Source organism: Cloeon dipterum, chromosome 2, assembly GCF_949628265.1.
Source record: "Cloeon dipterum chromosome 2, ieCloDipt1.1, whole genome shotgun sequence".
Taxonomy (NCBI): domain Eukaryota; kingdom Metazoa; phylum Arthropoda; class Insecta; order Ephemeroptera; family Baetidae; genus Cloeon; species Cloeon dipterum.
The window spans coordinates 13,152,894-13,175,207 of NC_088787.1; the positions used below are offsets into that span (position 1 = coordinate 13,152,894).

At 40.8% G+C, this 22,314-nt stretch overlaps 3 protein-coding genes across 6 annotated transcripts in view; 1 reads left to right on the forward strand and 2 right to left on the reverse strand.

Annotated features, from left to right (window-relative positions):
- The window catches only part of LOC135935683 (protein kinase C-binding protein NELL1-like), a 29,655-nt gene extending 20,537 nt beyond the window's left edge, over positions 1 to 9,118 (reverse strand). For all 4 annotated transcript variants that reach the window (XM_065478191.1, XM_065478193.1, XM_065478192.1 and 1 more), the window contains exon 1: positions 8,525 to 9,118. In XM_065478191.1, the coding sequence (XP_065334263.1) occupies positions 8,525 to 8,591 (67 nt within the window). In that variant the 5' untranslated portion in view covers positions 8,592 to 9,118. The remainder of the gene's footprint in view (positions 1 to 8,524) is intronic.
- A 6,861-nt stretch (positions 9,119 to 15,979) lies between these two features.
- LOC135938131 (tRNA-queuosine alpha-mannosyltransferase) lies at positions 15,980 to 17,709 on the reverse strand. Its single transcript, XM_065481692.1, has 6 exons — positions 17,499 to 17,709; positions 17,132 to 17,249; positions 16,906 to 17,073; positions 16,611 to 16,847; positions 16,303 to 16,557; positions 15,980 to 16,242 (listed from the first exon to the last, which is right to left on the reverse strand). Exons 1-6 carry the CDS (start codon positions 17,575 to 17,577, stop codon positions 16,008 to 16,010), a joined length of 1,092 nt encoding a protein of 363 aa, XP_065337764.1. The 5' UTR covers positions 17,578 to 17,709; the 3' UTR covers positions 15,980 to 16,007.
- A 254-nt stretch (positions 17,710 to 17,963) lies between these two features.
- LOC135938129 (pre-mRNA 3'-end-processing factor FIP1-like) lies at positions 17,964 to 21,279 on the forward strand. The gene is made up of 9 exons (XM_065481691.1): positions 17,964 to 18,147; positions 18,316 to 18,615; positions 19,258 to 19,390; positions 19,447 to 19,586; positions 19,640 to 19,789; positions 19,849 to 19,931; positions 19,984 to 20,089; positions 20,154 to 20,281; positions 21,098 to 21,279. The coding sequence occupies exons 1-9, from the start codon at positions 17,995 to 17,997 to the stop codon at positions 21,234 to 21,236; spliced, it is 1,332 nt and encodes a 443-aa protein (XP_065337763.1). The 5' UTR covers positions 17,964 to 17,994; the 3' UTR covers positions 21,237 to 21,279.
- Positions 21,280 to 22,314: the final 1,035 nt, after the last annotated feature.

A 22,314-nucleotide genomic window follows, 5' to 3' on the forward strand; every position in this document is an offset into this window, starting at 1 on the left:
TTAGCAGAAACGCCAGCAATGACTCCCGCAGAACGAAAGTTGGACGAAAGAAATTAAATCAAAAATTGGCTGGCTTTGAAAGTTGTTTGAAGCAGAGAGGCACGGACCGGCATGCGATTGATTTACGACGTGCCTTTGTCGCTGGAGATAAGCACGAGGGCGTCTCTCGGCGGTAAATTATTCAGCGCCACGTTAATAGACACAAGTGAATAGGTTGTTTGTTATTAATTAACGAGAGGCAAGGCATGATCCGGCCGGAGCACCAGCCACGAGAGGAAGGACAATAGAAATTGTATATTGATCGGCGGGCGCGTTTGTTGGCAGTTTAAAGAGCGGGGGTGGTTGGTTGTTGTGTTGAGTAACCCTGGGTTACCGAATACAGCGACTTCAGTCTCAAGAATAAAAGAATGAAGCCTGCACTAGATGAATTAGGTGGCAATAAAGTCGATTGATGTGAACGTCGCATAGTCTCGAGTGGATTATATTCAGAAAAACTCAGGTCTCTTTATCTTGAAGCTATATGGTCACTAGACTGTGCATGAGCCTAGACGTTTCCAGTTTCCAGTTCAATCGTATCATTCAAGGAATATATTAAATAAATTTTAAAAAAAGGTGAAATTTCTGGGAAATTTAATTTGATGAGCTTTGAAGTAACCCTCCTTATCACCATTTTGAAAAATTCGATTAATTGCTGTTAGGATGCAAAAAATTATGTTTGAAAAAACATATAGGCCTCCTGACAAATAATTAAATATTTCCGAATTTTGTGCACTTCAGATAATGATTTTTACTAATCTATAGAAACAGATTGCTAAATTTGTGTGATTCTAATTTATTTAGTAACAAAAATGAATGGAGGGTCTTGTACAAACATACCGTTCTTTACAATCAGAACCATTTTATAACGTTCTGCTAAAAAAATGAAATACATTATTTGTTGTTACTTTTCTCCATTGGACAAAAGCCGGCCGGTCTTTTATCGCGCCCACGTGACGAGGTCGGCCTGCTTTTGTCTCCTTTAATTCATGCAAATTTCCACCGCGGCTCGCGTGCCGTCCTCTTCCTTGTTCCGAGAACGGATCTCACGTTACACTACAGGCGAATGTATATGTACGTGTGCATAAATCAAAAGCGGCTCGCTGACCTCGCGAATGCGGGTCATTTCTGCTAGTGTGGCGCTTTCAGAGCGATGAGATCTCTCCACTGCCCGCTTTAACTCCTTTGCACCACGTTGAGTGCATTATTACCGCATTCGCCAGCGTGGAAATGTAGGTGGTTCAAAGCATAGCAAAATGTTTTCTTGTGCTATACAGTCATCATTCTCCTTTAATGTGCACTCGTTTAGCAGAGTCAATCGAGGTAAATGCTTCACTGCCACGCATGTTAACAGATCAACAGATTTTTAATTGGAAATTTGTTTGACATTACAGCATAAAAAATTGTGTGACATAATTTCCGCTGCAGCAGTTTGTTGTTAGTAATCAAAATCAGGCACGGCCCTTTTTGTACTTTTAGACCAACAAACACTAGCCCTCATAATTAAATTAAATTCAATCGATTTAACTTTTGGGTAAAAAAGGTAAGAAGTTTATTAGATAAATAAAAGAACAACAGGGTTCTAAAATTATTGTTCTGTCGATGAAAGGGAAAATTTAGCAGCGATTTGTTGCCCATTTTTCACTCGCCTTTTGGCACCGGCGCGGTCCAAACGCCAATTTCGACTCCGAGATAAAGGCTAGACGAGATTCCGAGGACATATGCGCAGAGGCAAACTGCCAGAGCCGGATAGGCCAGTATGAAATTTGCCGGAGATAACAAAAGGAAAAATTGAAAATTGGCTGGACGCGTGCCAGGCGGGTTAGTTTTAATCAAACCTTTGGCCGCTGCTGCCGCCGCCGCCGCCGGTGGTGCTCGGCGAATGCTTTTTATCCTTTTCATTACTTGGCAGTTATTGTAAGCAAAAGGTGCATGATGAATGATGCCGTCTCAAGGTCCTGCGACCCAGTGACGGCAGTGAAAAGTGGAGCGTTGACCCTTTTTTCTAGGCACCAACCGAGATGTCGGCGCAGATTGACAGGACAAAGGGTCAGACGGACAGAGAAAGTGATAAAACATGTCTCGCGAGAGCGCACAGGCGAATGAATGCATCTGCCAAGCGCCGTGTTTGCTACATTGTTCGGCCTGCTCCCTCGGAATGCAATAAATGTCGTCTGTCTGTCTAGCGGCAAAACAATCAATGCCAACTGACACAGGGGCAGTGAATCTAATAATCAGATAAACACACCAACACCTCTCTGCTGACGCACGCAACGCTTTTAGACAAGGGAGAATGACACAAGATTGCCAATTTACTCGGCGTGTTACAAGGTTTTGCAAAAGGGTGACTGTAAATGCGATAAATTTTCAATTAAGTAGATTTGTATTGAACGAGGAAAGATTTAAAAATAAACGGAGAGTAAATTGCCAAGAAAAAATAATTGTAGAGAGTTTATTTTGAAAATCAGGATTATTTACAACTCGCTCAGATTTAGCACTGGTAAAAAAATTTGGCAGTCAATCGAGGCCTTTTTTGCCTAAACTTTGTCATCCTGGCTCTAAAAGATAGTTGGGGAAACGTAATCACCATAATTGTAAATATCTTGGCATACAGTTTATTGATTCAGTTTATATCCATTACTGGCAAGGTCACGTTTTGACATTCGCCCAAGCGGTAAAGCGGCACAAGCGCGGCCAGAAAAAAATTCATACGAGAAAGAAAGAAAGAAAGAGGAGTTGCCAACTTGCTAATGGGAACGGCAAAGATTTTTATTCTACCGCTGCAAAAATCCGGAACATGCAATGCAGGCAATTTCATTAACAACCACACTTTTTGCACCGAGCAGGCTAATTGGCCAGAAACTCGTTCCTTTAGTTGGCAGGCAGTGAGTGTAATTAATTTAAATTTTTAATTACCCTTTTTGCTGCATGGCCATCTCGTTAGCTAGCAAGCGCCGTGGAAAGTTAACACGCCCAAAAAAGCAGTACCGGTTCTTAATTAGGGATGGAAAAGTTATGCAAAATTAGAATTGACATCAAATATAATATTGCAAATGCAAAAATGCGCAAAAATATAATAATCTTAATCACTTCTCGTATGAAAGAAACTAATGTGCCGGAGAAGAAACAGAGGATGGAATGGGAAATTCGCAGCAAGGCCCCTCTGATTTGTGTGACTGCCAATCGCACGTGCGAAGCCGAGAACGTCGGGAGCGACCTTTAGTTTGCTTAATTCCTTCGATTGCGGGGGTGCGGTCAGCGGGGGGTGGCCGCACAAACGGGGTGGGCCGCAAACGATCTTGTGCAACACGCGTCAGACGCGGTGATTATTGCTTTTCGCAAACATAGACACGGAAAATTGCGTCATTAGTGCGTGTGACGGCCGCCCAGACGGTCATTGTCGCAGGCAATAAAAAGCAGCAGGGCGCGACCAAATGACTCGAACTGGCCGAGTCGATACCGTACGCAACGCACTTTCGCTAGCTGCTAATCGCGGCGGATACCGTCCGCAAACTGAGGAAATTCTCGTGTGAATTGCTTTTTCTCACGAGGAAACTCCATAAGACTCTGAGGTTTTTAACAAAAGCGATATCATCTCAATGTCAGGTTTGGATTCGTGAAAAAACCTTCAATGATGCAAACTGAGCAAAGTGACCGAAATTTTTCATTTGACAAAATCAGCGATTTACAAAGCTTCGGAAAACGGCAAATACTTATTTAACATTTGACCGTAGAGATATAATTATTTTCTTTTTGATCGAGAAAAATGTAGAAATTGGCTACCTTTGAGCTTTGAGTCTACAAGTTCAAAAAATGAAGTATTATCTTTTTTGCAAAAATATAAAACCTAAAGGTATATTGCCCCGAAAGTACAAGCGTCGATCAATTTGCCTCTTCAAACAGTGCATCCATAAAAAAACGTCATAATTTTACGAAAATAGACTTCAAAATATGGACCTCCGTCAAAATTTAAATTCTTCCTCGTTAATCTTACTGATGGTTGCATTCCGCATAATAAATTCCTTAAACGCACCACTAAATAAAATATAGCCTCGTGGGATATTCAAGAGTTTCATTGTCTTACAAATTAAACGGTATTTTTATGATTGCACACAATGTACTAAAAATTGAACAATCCATGATGCGATTTGATTGAATTTTTTCAGGTGGTGTCATGTTTTTTTAACTACTTCTTTCTTAAAATTCTTAAAAAATCAAGCAATAATTCTTCATTTCATTAGGAAAAATGGAGGGAGCGTGTTGGAATTTCTCCGTATTTTTTCATTAGAACTTGGGAAGTGTATGCTAGGGAAATGCCAACCATCTTCCTCCTTGCATACCTTAATTTCGTATTAGGATGGAATTCATGCTTCCCAGAGCGGAGATTTATGAGAGAAAAAGGTCTGCCGTCGAAATTGTGTACGCAGGCCGCACAATCCGCGGAATGCCATCGAGCAGTCTAGACTGGCGAGACCACGCGCATTGGTTTGGCGAATAAGAAGGAGATTTAGAGCAGCCCTTTCATCGACCATCGTGCAGCAGGGCGTGAAAAATTCATCCGCGCCTGGGATGCTGCGAAGAGGCCGTAATTTAGGCAACAAAGGCGTCCCGCACGCCAGACGGGTTAGCATAACCGACCATCTCGGCAGGGGACTCAAATTCATGCAAAGCACGCGCGTGTGATTTACGGCCGCCTCTTTTCTTCCTCTCCTGCTTGGTTAACTTTTTATTCGTTTTACAACTCCATAAATTATTTTATAGGCCAAGTTTGCTGTGCTTAACACTAAAATGCACTGGGACGCCGTCGGCACGCTGCAAAAACTAGATGCATGCATTTTATGGATGCGCTCCAATGCGAGCACATCTCGCAGTTGTAAAATGAATGGTTTTCAACCAGCTCGCTCTACCGCGTTTCACGACTTTTCCGCGAACTGTGTAAATATCTTTCAGCACTTTCCTATCGTTGAGAACAATTTAGACCTAGTTTTTTTTTATTATTTGAAATGTAAAAATTATTGGGAAAATTAATAAATTAGAGTTTGTTTCATTTACATCACATTTTTGTGCAAAGATTTTCGTTCAGTTTTGTGAAAAGTTGCAAAAGTGATGGAATTTATGTATTGGAAATAGTGCTGGTTGGTAAAGAGGCAAGTATAAATATATTCCATGCTTTCCAGGTGCAAATTGATCAAGCTGATTTCGCTAACGAATTAATCTCACGGAGGCGTCGGTGGCAAGAGGGTGGAGAGAGGAATTGTCCCGGCACGGTGGCGACGGCAGCCTCCTCTTTTTTATAGTGCCGGCGGTGGCTTATTAGAAATCAATTTTTCTTTCTCTTTCTTGGCGCCCCCTTCCTTGTTCGCGTACGTGGATGTATAAAGAGAGAGATCTATCAAATAGGTGGGGTGGTTTACACTGAGAAGGCCGTCTATTGATTTCTCTTCTTGTTGTTGGTGAGGTGAAAGGGGTACGTACACGGTTCCTCCTTAAACCCAGAGGGCGAGTGCGAGAGGGAGAACAGGTGCTCGTATTCTCATCCCGCTCCGCAATGCAACCAAAGAAGACCCGCCGAGTACGCCAATTAACCCTCTAAAGTGATATCAAAATAATTAGCCACCCACCAGAGACAGCATGCTCTGGATCAGGTTTCGTGAGTCATCCTTCCACCTTGCACGGGCTTCTCTGGTCATTCAATCATTCTTAGGGGCGTTTTTCAAGCAGATAATTTAAATTGACAAACATGAAATAAGGGAACAGCACACTTGACTTAATTCAAACCAAGATAGTAAGACCATTGTTTTAATTTTCCATTAATAATATATGTTCATTTTGCATACAGGATGACGAAAAATCTTGTTTGATCTAAAAAATATTATTTAAATTGTTTAAATGAATTTTGATTTTTTTTTGCCTGATTTGGGGAACACAAAGAGATTGTTTCCGATATTATAATCCATGCGCGGGCCTTAATTTACTTTTTATTTGGCGTACCCTCTAAAAATGTGTTTGACCAAAAGTGTGTTCGACAATATTATATTGTTGTGTGTTTTATCCTATTTTTAAACCCAGGAAACTGTGGAAGCATAAATGCGCCCCAAAATCAAATGGAATATATATTTTTGGAACTTAATTAAATCTAAAAATCTAGTTTGTATAGCCGTGTATGTACATATTATTAGTGGACGAAATTGTCACAACGACTGCATGATAACATCATTGAAGATTGCGTCACATATTATGCGAGTCTGGTCATTACTTCACTGGCCGAGATAAAAAAAACGGGCAAACTATTTTTATCCTCCGCGTCCAAATCACGCTAAATTTGCGTCACATTTAACAGAAAAAAATACCTGCTAATTGGGCACCGAGATAACGTCGATAGGAACTGAAAAGATCAGAATCGGAGTTGTCGTTGTGACGTCAAATGAATTATTCTTTCCTGGTTGCTCTCTTTTCGTTAATGCTTGCGAGTGCTACTATTATTAATAAACGCACGAGTGGCGTGAGACGCGCCGAGTGTTGTGATAGATCAAAATCGCGCCGCCCAGATGAATCAGCGCGTGCGGTCACTCAGTGTGTATGGTGTGTGCGCGACGTCTTCAAATAGAGGCGCGTTTCGGACTAAAAATAGACCCAGACATGGGCGCGCACGCCTTCCGAAAAAGTGCACTCTAATTACGCGAGCACGCAGGTGCGATGTCGTTCTCGAAATTAAAATCTCGGGAAAATAAACAAAATCTATTTTTTTCAATGAAGTAATTTTAATTTTCTCGGATTTTAACGATTAGTGGATTTTTTTAACGCATTAACATAAAAAATGCGTCACTAAACACTTCCTCATTTTTTTTGTTTCCTCGAAAATTGAGTAAAAAGCAGCTGTTGTGAGGAGGTTTCGGAAGTGCGAGTGACAGATGACAAGAAAAATGATCTGTTGGCACGTGCCCGTGCATAAGACAGAGGGGATGACCACTTTTTTCCTTGATCGTTAAGCATTAAACACAGCGGCGGAGCAGCCTTAAGCAGCGGAGCAGCAAGAAAGGATCAAGTTTATTGAGAGCTACGGGGATTATTATTTTACGCTGGGGAGAGTGTATCAGACGAGCAGACGGTGACAGCAGCGCTTTGCACTCCATTTTGTAACTTAATTCGCGGTGAAATTGCTGCTTCAGACTTTTGTTTCAGCAGCAAGTGCGATTTTGCTAGACGGATAGGGAAGCAGAGTTAGAAATGGGATAGTTTTACGGTGTCAGGTTCGACATTCCCTCGATGAATGAGTATTATTTCTTCTTTTTTAGCGATTTCGAGCTAATTTTTGACATGGACTGAAAAATATTTAACAAATAAAATACTAAGTGAGGAAAGTGGCTATAAATCGCATGATGTGCGGTGCTTCAACAGGAATTTTTCAATTTGGAGTTTGCATTTTATAAACGAACGTTTCGCCTTTGAAGCTGGTAACGTCCAATTAATATCAGCGCGGGACAAAGGCGCAGGCGGGAATGGTCCTTCTGAGTGAGCGGCCTCCACTTGGCCTCATTCCGTCCTGCCGGCGGAAAATTCGTCGCCCCCGAAATCAAGGTAGGCCTATACCGTTTCAAGGGTTGAAGGGGTCGCCAAGTAAGTACAAGTTTGAGTATATAGTCGGGAAGGAGGTCGATTGCTGGTGCTCTTCGGATCGATATTACGGAGGCAGGCAGTCGTCGTCGTCTAGTGCTCGCCGTACATATCGCCGCTCTCTGTATTCTGCCTTGCCTTTCTGCAGTAATGCCGCAGTGAGCCTTTTATTAGTATAGCGAGAGATGTGTGCTGGCTAAGCGGCCGGACGGCTCGGCTGACCAATTAACCGCGGCCATGCACCGAGCCGCCGCCGCCGCCACCGCCGAAATTCAGAAGTGCCGATTTTTGTTTATCCTCGGGAATCACGTCTTGTTTGCAATTATGCTGGCACACAGGCCGCGGCGCCGCGCGGCTTTGCTTTTTGATCCGCCTTGGTGCCGGCACGTCAGCTAACGACCTGACAAAGGCTTCAAAGTGTCCGCGTCAAGGGAAATATGGGAAATTTCTGCCGCCACAACATGCCGTTCGTTCGGCGATTTAGCAGCACGTGAAAAGCGACCGGAAGGGGTTCGTTGCAGTGTCTGGCGGCCGGGGGGCCAGCAGAAAATTGGCGGCGCGGACTCAAAGGGGTGAACCACGCACACACTTTCCTTCTGCTTCTATCTCTCTCACACTCACACTGACACACACACACACACACCTCTGCGAAGCGGCTCGAAATAGATATCGCGTGGTGGCCGCGCGTCTCAAAAGCCGCCGGCCGTCTCGTCACTCACTCACACCGCGAGCAATTTCGGTCAGCGCGCGGTGCATTCGCGGATTTTTTCATTACATTATTATTATTATTATTTTGTTTTGCTCTCAGCAGGGAAAAATGCGTGGCTCGCCGGCAGAATCGGCGGATCGGGTCGCAAGGGTTTGCGGTACATACCTGGCGGCGAGGCGAGGGCTGAGGCCGTCGTCAGCAGGCCGCCGACCGCCACCACCAGCACCAACATAATGTCACTTGAGCCTGCTGCGGCGGCGGTGCGGCGGCGGCCGTGGCGGCCGCTCGGGGGCGGTCTCTTCGGCGGCAGGCATGTCGGCGGCCTCGCCCTCGGAGGCGGTAGATCCAGGGTGAAACGTTAGGAGGGAGTGCTGCTGGGGAGCGGACAGCCAGGGGCACTCAACATCCTCCTCGGTCGGCCGGTCGGTTGGCTAAGTCGGCCGCCGAATTCGCACACCGAACGCGCGCACTGCTGATTTTTTCCTTTGGCTGGCCAGCCGGCAGTGAGCCTTTTCCTCCGGCGGCGTACACTCCGCACTCTCGCGTCCACGTACCTCCGTCCTTCCTTCCGTACGTGTGTGTGTAGAGTGAGTGAGTGAGTGAGTGTGTGTGTTGCTATTGGGGAGATACGTCGACCGACCGACGAGCGAGGAGACTCACTCTCCACCACACCACACCACCGCGCGCTCTCGCTGGCTCGGCTCGCCCGCTCGCTCGCTCGTTCGCCCGCTCTCTCCACACCGCCGACTTATGCGCTCTATGCTTATTCAGCACACCAACGGTGCCATTGGGGGGGTCGGACTTCTAATATCCACCGTATAATACGATCGACCCGCGCTCTACTGCTTTATTCTTTAAATATGTTGTGCCTGCTGCCCATTGTTGCGGCACGATGAGCGCCCCTTAATTAATTTTAGCGGCGCACCACCAGCCAAACTCGCTCTCGGCGGGTAAATGAGCAGCTCCTCTCCGGATTCGCCTGAATCTCTTTACCCTTCGCCGATTTCGCATCACGAGTCTCCCTCGAATCGCGTGTGTAGTGATCTAGCCCAACAGAAACATTTACAGTTGCTAATGCTTTCCCGTGGACATTGCTTTATAAAATCATCCCTCAACCTTTAAATTGTTTGTTCTTACTTCAATAACGAGCAGATGAAGGGTAATGCGGATAAAGAGATGTAAAGCAAGGAATGGCAGCCACAGCTAGAGGGCTGAAAAAATAAATGTAATTTCTCATTTGATCGTTTTTGCGAAATAAGTATATAACTACTCTCAACCATCATGGAACTTTCAAGTGAGCAAGAATTATGAAACTTTTAGAGGTTTAGAACTACATTTTTAAAAACATCTACAACCCATTCAAATCTGCCAAAGGCAAAAGAAAAGCCACAAATTTTGCTTCGTATTTACCGTCCTTTGGCTTACTGGCTGAAATTTCTGAATTAAAAAATATTTGTTAAGTTGTTTTTTTCTTAAATTAAGCTGGTTTCGTTACGATATGAATAACAAAAATTTATTCTACGTTTGTTCCTAAGAAAAATTTGAAAGAAATATTACAACTATTGCACTTAAATTTTTTCAGTTAAAAAAATGATTGGTAAAGGAATAAAGTCCAAATAATATTTAAAAACTCAATAAATAATATTTTTACATTAGGTCTCAGTTGCGCTATAACCTTTAGGAAGGTTTTTCCATAAAATAAAAAAATCTACAGATGTTTAAAAATATTTCACAAAAACATGAAATAAGGAAAGGAGTATTTGAAGTCAACAAACGATGTTATAAAAACCATATAAAACCAACTATTTCACTGATAAAAAAACCCTGTCTTGTCAATGAGATCAGCTTAAAAGGTTTTGGAGAAAAAATCGGGTCAAAATTTGATCATGAAGCTAATAATTTTAATTTTTAATTTATGACAAAACGAGCAGTCTGCTCTCTGTCTGCGTTCCTGTAACAAATAAGATAATTAAATCTAATCCTATAATTTTCACTGTCACTTGTCTCCGTTTCAACAGCTGGAAACTCTTCTTGTAATTGAGTTTTAACTTTGCGAATTGCGATGGAGAGAGTAAACATTTGAAACAAGCGACTGCGCCGCCTCTTGGCTGCTCGCCGTCCAAAGTTTGCAGGAAAGAGACAACGCGCTGCTCGCTTGAGCTATACTAATTAGCTGAATTTCGTGCCACATTATCCTCTGCTCCAAAGCCCCCGGTCTTTGCTCATGCGAAATAATAAGCAAGCAAATTCAAAGCGGCAGTAGTTAAGCAAACAGTCTGTGATTACACAAACCCGCATCGCATGGCAAACGGGCAACAAGAGAGCATCCTAATTGGCCCTTTTGATGGCACCTCTGCGCGACGCGTGCCGAAACTATATGCATTCTCATCACATCACATCACATTGCTTCTGTCTGAAGGCAAATATCGGGCGGCCCACAAAAATGGTGGCGGATGCGTGAATGCTGCAAATAAAAGAATCTAGCTTTGTGACTGGAACAGAAATCTAATTTAAAACCTTTCTCTGATTAACTAGATACACTCGTACAGCATCAATATATTGTTGAAGTTTTAAGGAAAATGATAAACAATTTCAGAAAAAAACATTTTAGTCCTTTTAAAAAAAATCGATTCATTAGTTCATTATCGATTACATCTAAAAACAAAATGAGTGAAAAATCACTCAGGGAGACACGTTTTTTTATCAATTCTCCTTGATTCACGAAACATTAATTCCTAATTTAATTACTTTCTAAATCCGCTTGTATATTGTCAATTGTATTAGCTTTCTACTGCACCAAACTCATGTTTGTGGCGCGATTGCCGCCACATATTCGCCGTTAACTTAAAACACAAGCAGAGCTTGAGGCTATGAAATATTCAGTAAGCTACTGACAATGAGTGCTCATTCGCCACACAAAATCGCGAGTGGACAGGTTGTTGAACTATCGATTTGTGCTTTAGTGCCAACATTTCGGACAAATGAGGTCTGCCATTGGATTTTGGCTCAAGTGGCGGAAGATGCATGGAGAGCAGAGCGACTGGCTCTATTATCCCGACTCAACCAGCCAGCATCCAATTATTTAGTTCCTGCAGCCGCAAGACGCTACTCTTCCACAGAAAACTTTCCCAAATTTTATCGAGTTGAATGATTCGGTTTAAATAGACGGATCGGTTGTCATTGCAGTTTAAATGAGAAACGATTTTGATTTGCTGCACCACAAATTGCAATTTTGCAATGCTTGCAAACACGACGGAAAATTCGACTTTGACTCCTCTTTAACCGCTTGCTGCTGACAAAGCGCACAAATCGACCAGCCAATCTTGCAGATTTCGCAATTGCCGCGTGCTGAACAATATCAGCAGATAGAGCCGGAGTGTGCGTTTTGTGAGTGACAAATTTCACTGCTGTTTCAACAGAAAGTGTGAGAAATGGGTGGCGGCTCGTATTACGCTCACACTCACTCATTCTTCTATACACTTCTTTGGCACTGTGGCAATGTTGACTTTCCATCTTTTGTTCTTTCTCTCTCGCTCTCTCACTGCTGCACTCCGAATATGTGTATGAGTGTGCATCGCGCTCTGATAATATTGTCACTTTTTAAGCCTGCCATTGTCGCCTGCTGAAAAAACCCTTTTATCTCGCGCTGCCAGGCCGGCGTATTTAATCTGTGAGAGCTGCCGCTGCTGCCTTTATTACTCCCGCTGGCCGGGCATTTCTTCTCTGTTTATGCACACCAAATAGAGTGGGTAATGGCTCAGAAACAATGAGCTATTGCGCAAAATGCGAACTGTCAATTGGAGATAAGTTTCAAGCAAGAAAACGTCTTGGTCGAGGCCAAAACCAAGCAACCAACTGGCGGCACAATGAATCGATTCCTTTTCCTAAAATAGGATTCACTGACTCTTATCGGCGTAAGAGTCACTTAATAATCTGGCTGTGAAATTTATTTTTGTCGTGGCAGCCTCTTGGCGTAACTTCACATGATTTACACAATATTAAATTTAAATTGCTCCTGCAATTGTTTTATAGTTAAGATGTCAACACTCGAGGTGTAATTAAAGCGGACTTCATAGTGATTGTTGCAATAATTCTCTCGCGCTCCACCTTTATGAGATAATTTTTGTTATAGCTTGAAATGCAGTTCATGAGAAATGAACTACATTCAAGATCTACTTTGGTAGCTTATAAATTTTCTAGAAAATTGGCACCAACGTGTTTTGTGCTTTCGAAAAAGACAGCTCAGTCTGCCAAGTGGATATCTCATTTTATTTTATTGCAAGAGATTGCAGGTCATTGGTGGAAATGGTGGAATGTCGGTAAAAGAATTAAAACCAGCCTTAAAATAGGGTCAAGTGCAAAAAAATGGAACATTTTGAATGTATGCGTCGCGGTTTGGCTCTCTTTTACCACACTGCCGCAAACTGCTGCTATCAACTCAATTGCTGCAGTCATTATTTTACCATTAATTGGTCCCTGTCTCACTCCACACAGTTAATTAGTTTCCCATAACATCTGCACTTGCCACTATAGAAGTGGTAACGAGTGCGTATCTGACTCTATTCATCATGACAAGTAGCCAAATGCAAGGTGGTCAAATTGAATATGTACATGCGTTTGTCTCTAACTAAATTAATACGATACGTGAATATCCATGGAAAAAGTGAACAAATCTTAATTCAATCAAATTGAATTAATTTCTTCATCAGGGTGCAATCATATATTTTTATTTCAATCCTCTTGTCCAAATGGACCTGTCTTTCTTTGATTTGCTTATAAAGTTTCAAAAGTAAGATAATTTAATAGATTTTTACTGCAGCTGTGACATTTTCTTTTATCTAACAATGATGATTTGTCGAATAAAGTGTTAACTGACTGAGAGATACATCACTATTGGAAGTCACACGTATTGTGCGAAATTCGCGAGCAACAGTAGCGAAGCAGCCAAATATAGATAACTGCAGAAGAGGAAACCACGCCTAGAAACTATTAAGTTGCAAAAAAGGCAGTTTGTAGGCATAAATATAGTGTGTTCGGCTTTGTGCTGTATAGCGTGTTTACTGTCGGAGCGCAGGGCACTCACATAAATGAATGTTCAATATCTAGTGCGCGCCCAACGCTGCGAATACGGCCGAGGTCGGAGAGGTGCTGTCTAGCCTGTCGTGTCCAAGTAACTAGAGTGGTCCTTCAAGTAACCACCCAGTGGGGGAATAAAAAGACGAATCATTTCTCTATTGCTCGCAAAGCGGCGATTTATTGGCCCTGTCGGCTTGAAAAAAAGGCAGACACGGGTGTTTCACTTGAGCCCATACTGTGTAATGTAAAAGGAAAAAAATCCAACAACACGGTGTACTATTTCCATTTTCTGAATGAGCTTTATTTCATGGGTTAAAATTTACTATATTTGGGGAACAGGGTAGAAATAACGAAGAGCGATAAAATTCAAATGAAGAATTATGTTGATGGAATGATTTACAGTAAGAATCAGAATTACAATAAGGACTGGAAATTGTTTTACAATAATAAATTACAAATACTTTTGCTAACTGATGGTTGGACTCACCCCTTTGAATCGGGTTCTGAATTATTAAACGGCTCGCGTCAGTACCGTGTAGCTGACGGGCGAAAACTGAATTTTCATTTTTTTGCTGTTAAACAATGTTAAAAAATTACATTAATTCCAACACAATGAAAAGAGCAGGACCACACTCCTGAACAACTAAATACAAGTATAATCAATTTTTTAATTTAATCCCTTATTCCAGAGTTTAAATTAGACCAAGATATTCCAAACGTGTGCATCAGAAACATACTCAAGGGGACCTAATTTCGACTCGAATAAAACGATATTATGTATTATGCAAACTGCTCGTCTTCCAAGTGCTGCGGGATGTATAGCCCCGGGGGCAGCGTTTATATCTCGCTTCAATAAACAATAAAGATTCTAGCATGGTGTTATTTTAAGTAAATAAAACGAAGTTTATGGTTTTCGTTTTTTTAATTTTTTGCGTATAAAAAACTAAATTTCGGTTCTCATAGAGTGGAAAGAAAATTTGCTACCAAAGCAACAGACAACACACTCGGTTGTTAACTCAATACTTATCCTTCAGAGCATAATTTTATCAACGTGACAGCTGAACAATAGAAGCGAAAGGTCACTTGCATCAACTTGATTAGACGGCACACATTAACGTTATTGAACCTGAGCAATTTTAAGAATCATCAAAGTTATTTCATGAAATCCAGGCTTCTAAAAATTATTTCTACTCACTTTTATTTCTCATATTAATTTAATCAGTTATGAGCGAATTTCACGTCTTCCACTAGCAGGAAGTATCATTTTGGATACTGTCTTTAAACTTAACATTTTTAGTGACATTTTTCAATTAACAATTCCACGAAAATAATTGTTATTTCTAAACATTCACTAATATATCATGGGTTCGTGGATGGAAAAAGTTGCTACAGTTTCACAGCCACACCAAACACAACACCCTTATCACAACAATTTCAATTTATCCGCTGTTGCTGTCGAGAGCACCTTTCCATTAAACACGCGCGTCAGTCGCAATTCCGCGTGCGTGTTCTCACGACCAAATCCAAACTGTTGTACCTTTTGCGTTTTGTTGCTTGCAATTAGGACGGCAAAAAGGGTAAGTGCAGCCAAGCCTGACGCCTGCCTGCTAGGGTTGCAAGGTGACAGCTGTTGGCCAGCGAGTACATCACCTCTGGCTGCAGCGGCAGGTGAGGCCGCGTTGGCTCAATTACACAGCGTTTTGGCCGTCGATCCGGAAGTGCAACGAGCGTTCTTAATTTCACATTTGACACGAGTGGGTGGCACACGATCAGCCAATAATGATTAACCGATTGGTGTACATTCCCGATCTGCTCCCGTCATCGATGCCTTTCATGTGAAAGAGCAGAAGCGCGTGCTGCTAAGCGGATCCAGTTACAAAACAAATAAGCATCTCCCCCCTGCCCCATTCTGATCGAAATTCAATTTTGCTTTGTTTGCGCTCATTATTAGTGGCAATAATTAACTGATGCGGTTAAAATGCGGATTACTGTCTCATTCCATGCATAATAATAGTATCTTTCGTTTCATTTGATTGAAGGTCACATTCGAGGATTCATTCGTAGAAGAAAAATTCGGACATTCCTCGTTGTAAAAAGCCATTTAACTCATGCTAACTTATAGTTTCGGCTGTCAAATACTCTGCCCTATTTCATGGAACAAACTCGCTTTTCTGAGTAGTTTTACAACGAGTAACGTCCTAATTTTTCTTCTTTATATAGTTATATAATCTGTATAGTTAAATTAAATTTACTTAATGATATACGTTTCTTTTGTTTTTGTCCTTATATTACAAATTATACCCTTATAAGGTGCAGCTGCATCATAGGATGTTCCGCCTCAGATGCTGCTGACGCGTATCATTTTACTCGAAATAATTTTCAAGCTGGCTCAAACAGGCAGCCGCGCCACACAATTCGCAACTGTGCCCTGTCAGCATGCTAACGGTGACGCCCTCAACATTTTGATTTGACAAGTGGGCAAAGTAAAAATTAATTGTGCAATGAATTTTCACTGGTATTAAAAGAAAAATGAAATGCTACGACTGTTTTATAATATTAATTTTAATTCCATTTACGTACAGAAAAGCTTTTTATACTCAGGTAGCAAATTACTGTCCTTGAATTTGTCAGGATGGAATTCCAGACTAGATCGTTGCTTTCGAGCCAAAATCGGTTTAGTACAAAACATTTTTAATCTCTCCAATAATTCAGACTCATCTTTATACAAGCATTCCTCAGGGTAGATCTCCGGATAAACAATCGCTTTCGGACACAAAGGGTAACAACCGCATATAACTGCCTCCATCCTTTAAAAAATAAAGAAACAGATGAATATTAAAATTTTCGAATTAACTCAAAAACATTACATTGCAACGCCAAAGAACTCATGTTTAGCGGTCGAAACAACTACGTCAGCGTCATTTAGCACACCAATATATTCATCTCTAGACTCAAGATATCCCCAGTGACAGAATTTGTCATTCAGCTCTTCTTTGGCAAGTGCGATGCTTTCAGGAAAATCAGAGCAAACTCTGCCAAGCATGGAAACTCTGAAGTCGAGTCCAAATCTGTGGAGCGACAACAGCACCCTAGCAAACATCTCAGGGTCTTTGTCATGCTCCCTGTGATAATCATTGATCAATTTAATATCTTCCTTAGGAGAAAAAAATATTACCATCTATGCGGCCAGAGAATATGCAGAGGGGTTTCTTGCGACTTTGATTGACTTGTTGGTCTTCTCAAAGAATCAACTTTGATTGGGAAGTACAATACACTGCATTTCGGTTCGATTTTTTCCCTGAGACCCTTTGGCCGACCAGGGCCTGGTTGAATTTTCATGAATGTCGATAAAGATGAAAGGAAAGAGCTCATGTTGAATTCCGAGTTAAAAATTATAATATCCGCAACCAAACTGAAATAATATCTGCATTTTTTAATTATTATATAAGTATTTTACCGGCAATTCGTACCACGTCAAAATTTGGTTGTAGCCGTACTGAAAATCTCGTTCCTTCTGAGTCTTGACTGGATAAATCAATTGGTTTTCGTGAAAATAGACTATTTTCTTCAGGTTTTTCAAATCAGGCCTCAAAGCCAACAGCTCGGCCAAATTCAAAACGCTGCTCGTGAATAGAACCCTAAAATATTTTGTTTGTATAGCCGTAATTAAAATATAATAAAAAAGCTTCAACTAACTTGAAATTGTGTTCCAATGGAATCTTGTCTAGCACCGTTAGTGCACCAGTGCGAGCTTTCCAGTGCCATTTTTTATCAGGTAGTGTGATCAGTTCACATTTAGATGCAATATTTAGCCCTGGAAAAAGCTTATCTCAGTAACAGTCAATCGCACTTCAGCAAAAGCAGCATTGTGGGCACGAAAAAAATTAAATTATGATAACACAACTTACTGCTGCATGGAACCACAATATCTACTAAACTCATTGCTACATAATATTGGTAGTGATCATACAGACGAAGAAAATTAAAATTTTTCCAACATCTGTTAAAATTTGTTAATATCTTGCTGAAATATGCAATCAGAAAATTAAATAACCAATATTACCTTCAAATAAAACGTCGAGTAATTGCTTATGAGAACCTCCATAAAAAATTTCAATCACTAGATTTTGAGGAGACTCCATTACATGTGTGCTGTACAAGAAATGACTCAACGTAAAGTACTAAAGTAGTTTTGTGCTCACTGACTGATCTAAAACGCTTAAGGATTCTAGTTTCGAGTTAACCCTGGCTCTGTGCTTGGGATTGTTTGTTTGTTGACATCTATCACATAAAGGTCACATCGCGCGGCACGAGCACAAATAATAATCAAGACGGCAACATAATGTTAAGTTATAAATAAGTAAAATAAAACGATAAAAGCGGTTTAATCCCTCACAGCCTTAAAAACTGTTTGAGTTTATATTAGAATAAAATATTTTAATTTTAATCTACTCCTTTAATGTGTTTAAAAATCCGGAGCAAAAAAAGTGGTGTTTATTGAATATTTGCTTGAGTTGACAGCTCTGCCAAGCCGGGAGTTTTCATCCAGCTGATCGAAAATGGCGGACGATGCGAGCAACGAGGATTCCTGGCTTTATGGGGATTCTAACCCTGAGCCCCCTGAAAAAGAGGAAAATTCGGATGAAAATGGAACCCCAACTAAAGATGAAGTAAAGTTTGAGAGTCCTGAGGACGAAGTACAAGATGAAACGGTGATTTGATTTCCTTAATCTACGAACAAACTCGCCGGCCCCCTACGGCGTCTTTGCAAGAATTTCAAATCCCAATTTGCAAAAACGGTTACATATTTAAAAAAATGTATTTTTTCTCTTAATTCAATTGATATGTCTTGAAGATTAAGTAACTGAAATGTTTCGCAGACTGATGAAGCAGTCAAAGCCGCAACAGAGCAAGAAATCAACGGGGCAGATGGAAGAGCAACCCCTACCGAGGATGAGGTCACGGATGTGGCTGCGCAAGGTAGTGATGCGGCAACACTTGAAGAGGGTGAAGCTGAAGAAAAGGACGCTGTTGCCAAAGAAGACAAGGATGAAGGAGAAGATGACGATGATGATGATGACAGCGATGACGACGTTCAAGTCACCATTGGAGATATCAAAACATCAACCACCTATGCTTCTTCTATGAATATGAAAAGGGGTCCAAGTGACAAAGCAAAGGTATAAAGCAATAATTACATTTTTTACATATATTCATTTGCGCAAATTTTGTTGTATGTATGTATTTTATAATTTTTAAAACTAAAAATGCACTTCAATTATGGAAAAGCTACAGTTTTCGCCGCCGAGTTACAGTTTTCGCCACCCCTACTTTAACATGGGATTCTCATAAGAACTAGCGAGATGTGTAACGCGGCAGAAATTGTAATTTTACCATAATATACATAATTGGAAATCCACTTGGCAAAAACCTGATTTTAAATTTAATTTTATGGTTGACTCATGCTTCATGATTTCCTCTCACATTACACTTATTAGTTTTATTATGGGAAGAATTAAATTTTATTGCTCTCTTTTACCAAAAAGCAAAAAGTTTGATTTGTTCGAAAAGTGTGAGTCCTCCATTACAAGTAATTATATACAATAATATTATTATTTATATTTAACGCAGACCAAGAAGTCTTAGTCTTGTTGGTCTCTGCCCTATTTGGCAGTGCTGAGGGAGCTGCCCAAAATTATGTTCCTTTCAAAGCCTAAATTAAAATTCTAAATTCATTTTTCACTATGTCACTTATCATCTAAACTGTGGTAAAAAATAATCACCTGAAACTGCGGAAACCAATATTTTTGGATAAATTCCAGCAACAACAGCAAGGCAAATTCTCCATTGACGAATTTGAGGCAGTTGGAACCATCAATGGTGTGCCTGCTCATGAGTTCAATTTGGATTCTCTGGAGGATAAGCCATGGCGAATGCCTGGTGCAGACATAACAGGTAAATTGGTTGGAGTAAAATTGGAATGTTAAACCTAAATTTTTATCCATTTTTAGACTACTTCAACTATGGATTCAATGAGGATACATGGAGAGCCTACTGTGAGAAGCAAAAGAGGCTTAGAATAAATGAATCTGGGGTTGGTCTCACTGGAATCGGTGCCAATCCATCAGTAACCTCCGGAAATGTTGTCAAGGTAAATAATGACCTCTGTAAAATAATCAATTTGAACTAATTTGTGTGATTCAGACCTTGACTGGAAGCATTCCTGTTTCAATTGTGAATGAAAATTCCAAATATGCTAGTAACCTAGCTTTGAAAAGAGCTGGTCCTCCACCTGGAAGGAAAGGAGGTGGATCGATTGATGTAATCGGAGGAGAGAGAGAAGGGCAGATCACTGTAAGAGGAGTAAAATGTGAATGTGATTAATTGACACTATATCAATTTACTTTTCTTAGGTCATGGGAAGTGAAGGAAGGCCAGACTTCTCAGGTTCTTACCCCAATTTGAATGTTCCCCCGCCTGGGTTTGGTGCTCCAAAGTAATTTAAATATTTTAAAACCAATGTTTGTGTTAATCATATTTCTGCGCAGCTTTGGAACAGCAAATTACAGCGGAGCAAACGAATACTACCCTACTGAGGCTGATCCTTACTACAACAATTATGAACCCACTCAGGAGCACCAATGGAACAATCAGGTTTGCTGTCATTCTAAAAATTATGAACAGCGTTAATGTACATTGTCATGCTTCTTCCCTGCAGCCTCGCTGGGAGAACAGAGGCTCTGCGACCAATGTGGTTGTGCCACTTGGAGTGCAAGATGAAACCAGCAGGCAGAGCAAGGACTCTGTGGGTGACAAGGATGATGAAAAATCGGAGAAAAAATCCAGGTTTGAATAGTTTTTCCACACCAACTTTTTACAAACCAGTTTTTGTAAAGCATATCATCATTTTAGTAGAGCATTTTTACATTTATTTATGATTAAAACTTTGAAAATGTGCTTTGATAAAGTGAGTAACTTGCGTCGTATCGCAAACAAACATGTATTGTGTTCCAAGCCTTCTGAAACTAGTACTTTCCGGAACAGGCTATTGCCCCGGCACTGGTTGTGGGTCTTTGATTAAATAATTGGATTGATACAGGGTGACAATTGAAAATTATTTAAATTTTTGGATGATAATTAAAAGTTTATAATAAAAAAATGTTCAAAAATTTGCAACAATCATAAAAGGACCTTACCACAGTAAAAATTCAAAATTTCTCCCAAATTTACAGCGCTTAATCACATTTTCTTGGCAGATTTCAATTCCTCTCGTTGAGATCTGTCCAACAGTATAATATAACCTTTTAGGGAATCTTTTTTAATAAAATAGGATTTCAAATAAGGAGACAGTCCTCGCCATTTGCAGCCTCTTTTCTAAAAAAATTACATTGCCAATTGAGTCGATTTCGGCTTCAAATGAATCCTTAGGGATACGTTCTGTGACTGGCAACAAGCATTTACCAGAATTAGGCAGTATCAATCTTTTATTAAACAGTAGACATGCTTCCAATGAATTAATTCGCGCAAGCTGGAAAGATTGCAAACCAGCGAGTAGGGGGTCAGAGCGCTTTGCATTATTCTCAATCAGATTCTCTGTTGCAAATAATAAGATCAAACCAAATCATTTTCATCATTGTAAAATAAAACCTCTTGCAATTTCAGACACAAGCACAGATCTAGATCTAGATCAGGCGAGCGCAGCAACAGGAGCGGCAAGAAACGAAAGAGTAGATCTCGTAGCCCCTCTCACAGACACAGGAGCAAGAAGAAGAGTAGACGCAGTGACAGGGATGATGATTAGGTTAGGCTTCACTAATAATTAAAATTACGAACATTCATAAAAATGCTAATTTAATTTCCTTGAAAACACTGCTTAAATTTTTATCAATTGATCATGCTGAAATATTTAAAATAAATAACTCGATTCATTTAGCCATTGCTGAATCAATTCTCAAATAATGTAACCAGGAAATGCCTGAACATCATTTAGCAGTCAGGTCATTGCTTCCATTGGTGGAATAATTCAGCCAACCTTGATCTCAAGGCTTTTTCTCAAATCTGCTTTGCAGAAATGAAGAGAGAGGGGGTAGGTTCATTTTATTACATTTTTCTGCTGGGAGGTATGGCAGACTCGGACACGGAAAGGTGTGTGTCAGTGACCCATCCAAGGTCCACCAACACACATGAGGCATGAACGCGCTCACAGCGCATCGCCAGAAATAAAACACAACGTCATTCCAGCTGAACTATAATAAGACAGAACAAGGAGAGCCCAAATCCTGGATTGAGCGAAACGAAAAAATAAGAATGCAGAGCAAATTAGAAATTATTTTACTTTTGCTATGCGCTTCATTGAAACAGTCTGTAATTTATTTTCATCACAATATCTGAATCTTTCAAAATGGGCACGCAAATAAATATTATGTATTTTTTGAGATGGTCATTGCGCGGGCTTGCCAGTCGATTTTTGAGCATTCAAGGCAACGCGAGACATCTACACGTGGTTCGGAGCGGTTAGAGGGAGGTCTCGGTCTCTTGGTCAACGACATCGGGGTCTTCATTGCTCGTTGCACGTAGCTCACCTACGTCACAGACCGAGAACGAGAAATTTTGACCAAAGAGGTTATAACGAAATAATTTCGAACAATTTTGATCAGCTCCTGTTTTTGATTTATTGTAAATAATATGAAGGAAATGCAAAACTAATTATTTGCATCCGTGTGGAATTGAATTATATAAGCGGAGAGTAAAAACGACAAAGATTTTAGTTGCAACGAAAATGGTGTTCCAAGAAACGAGATAGCAAAAGAATGAACGAGAAGCACGGACGAGAAAGAGTGGGCTGAACGAGAAGGGGAAACGATAGGTGGGGGAAGCCG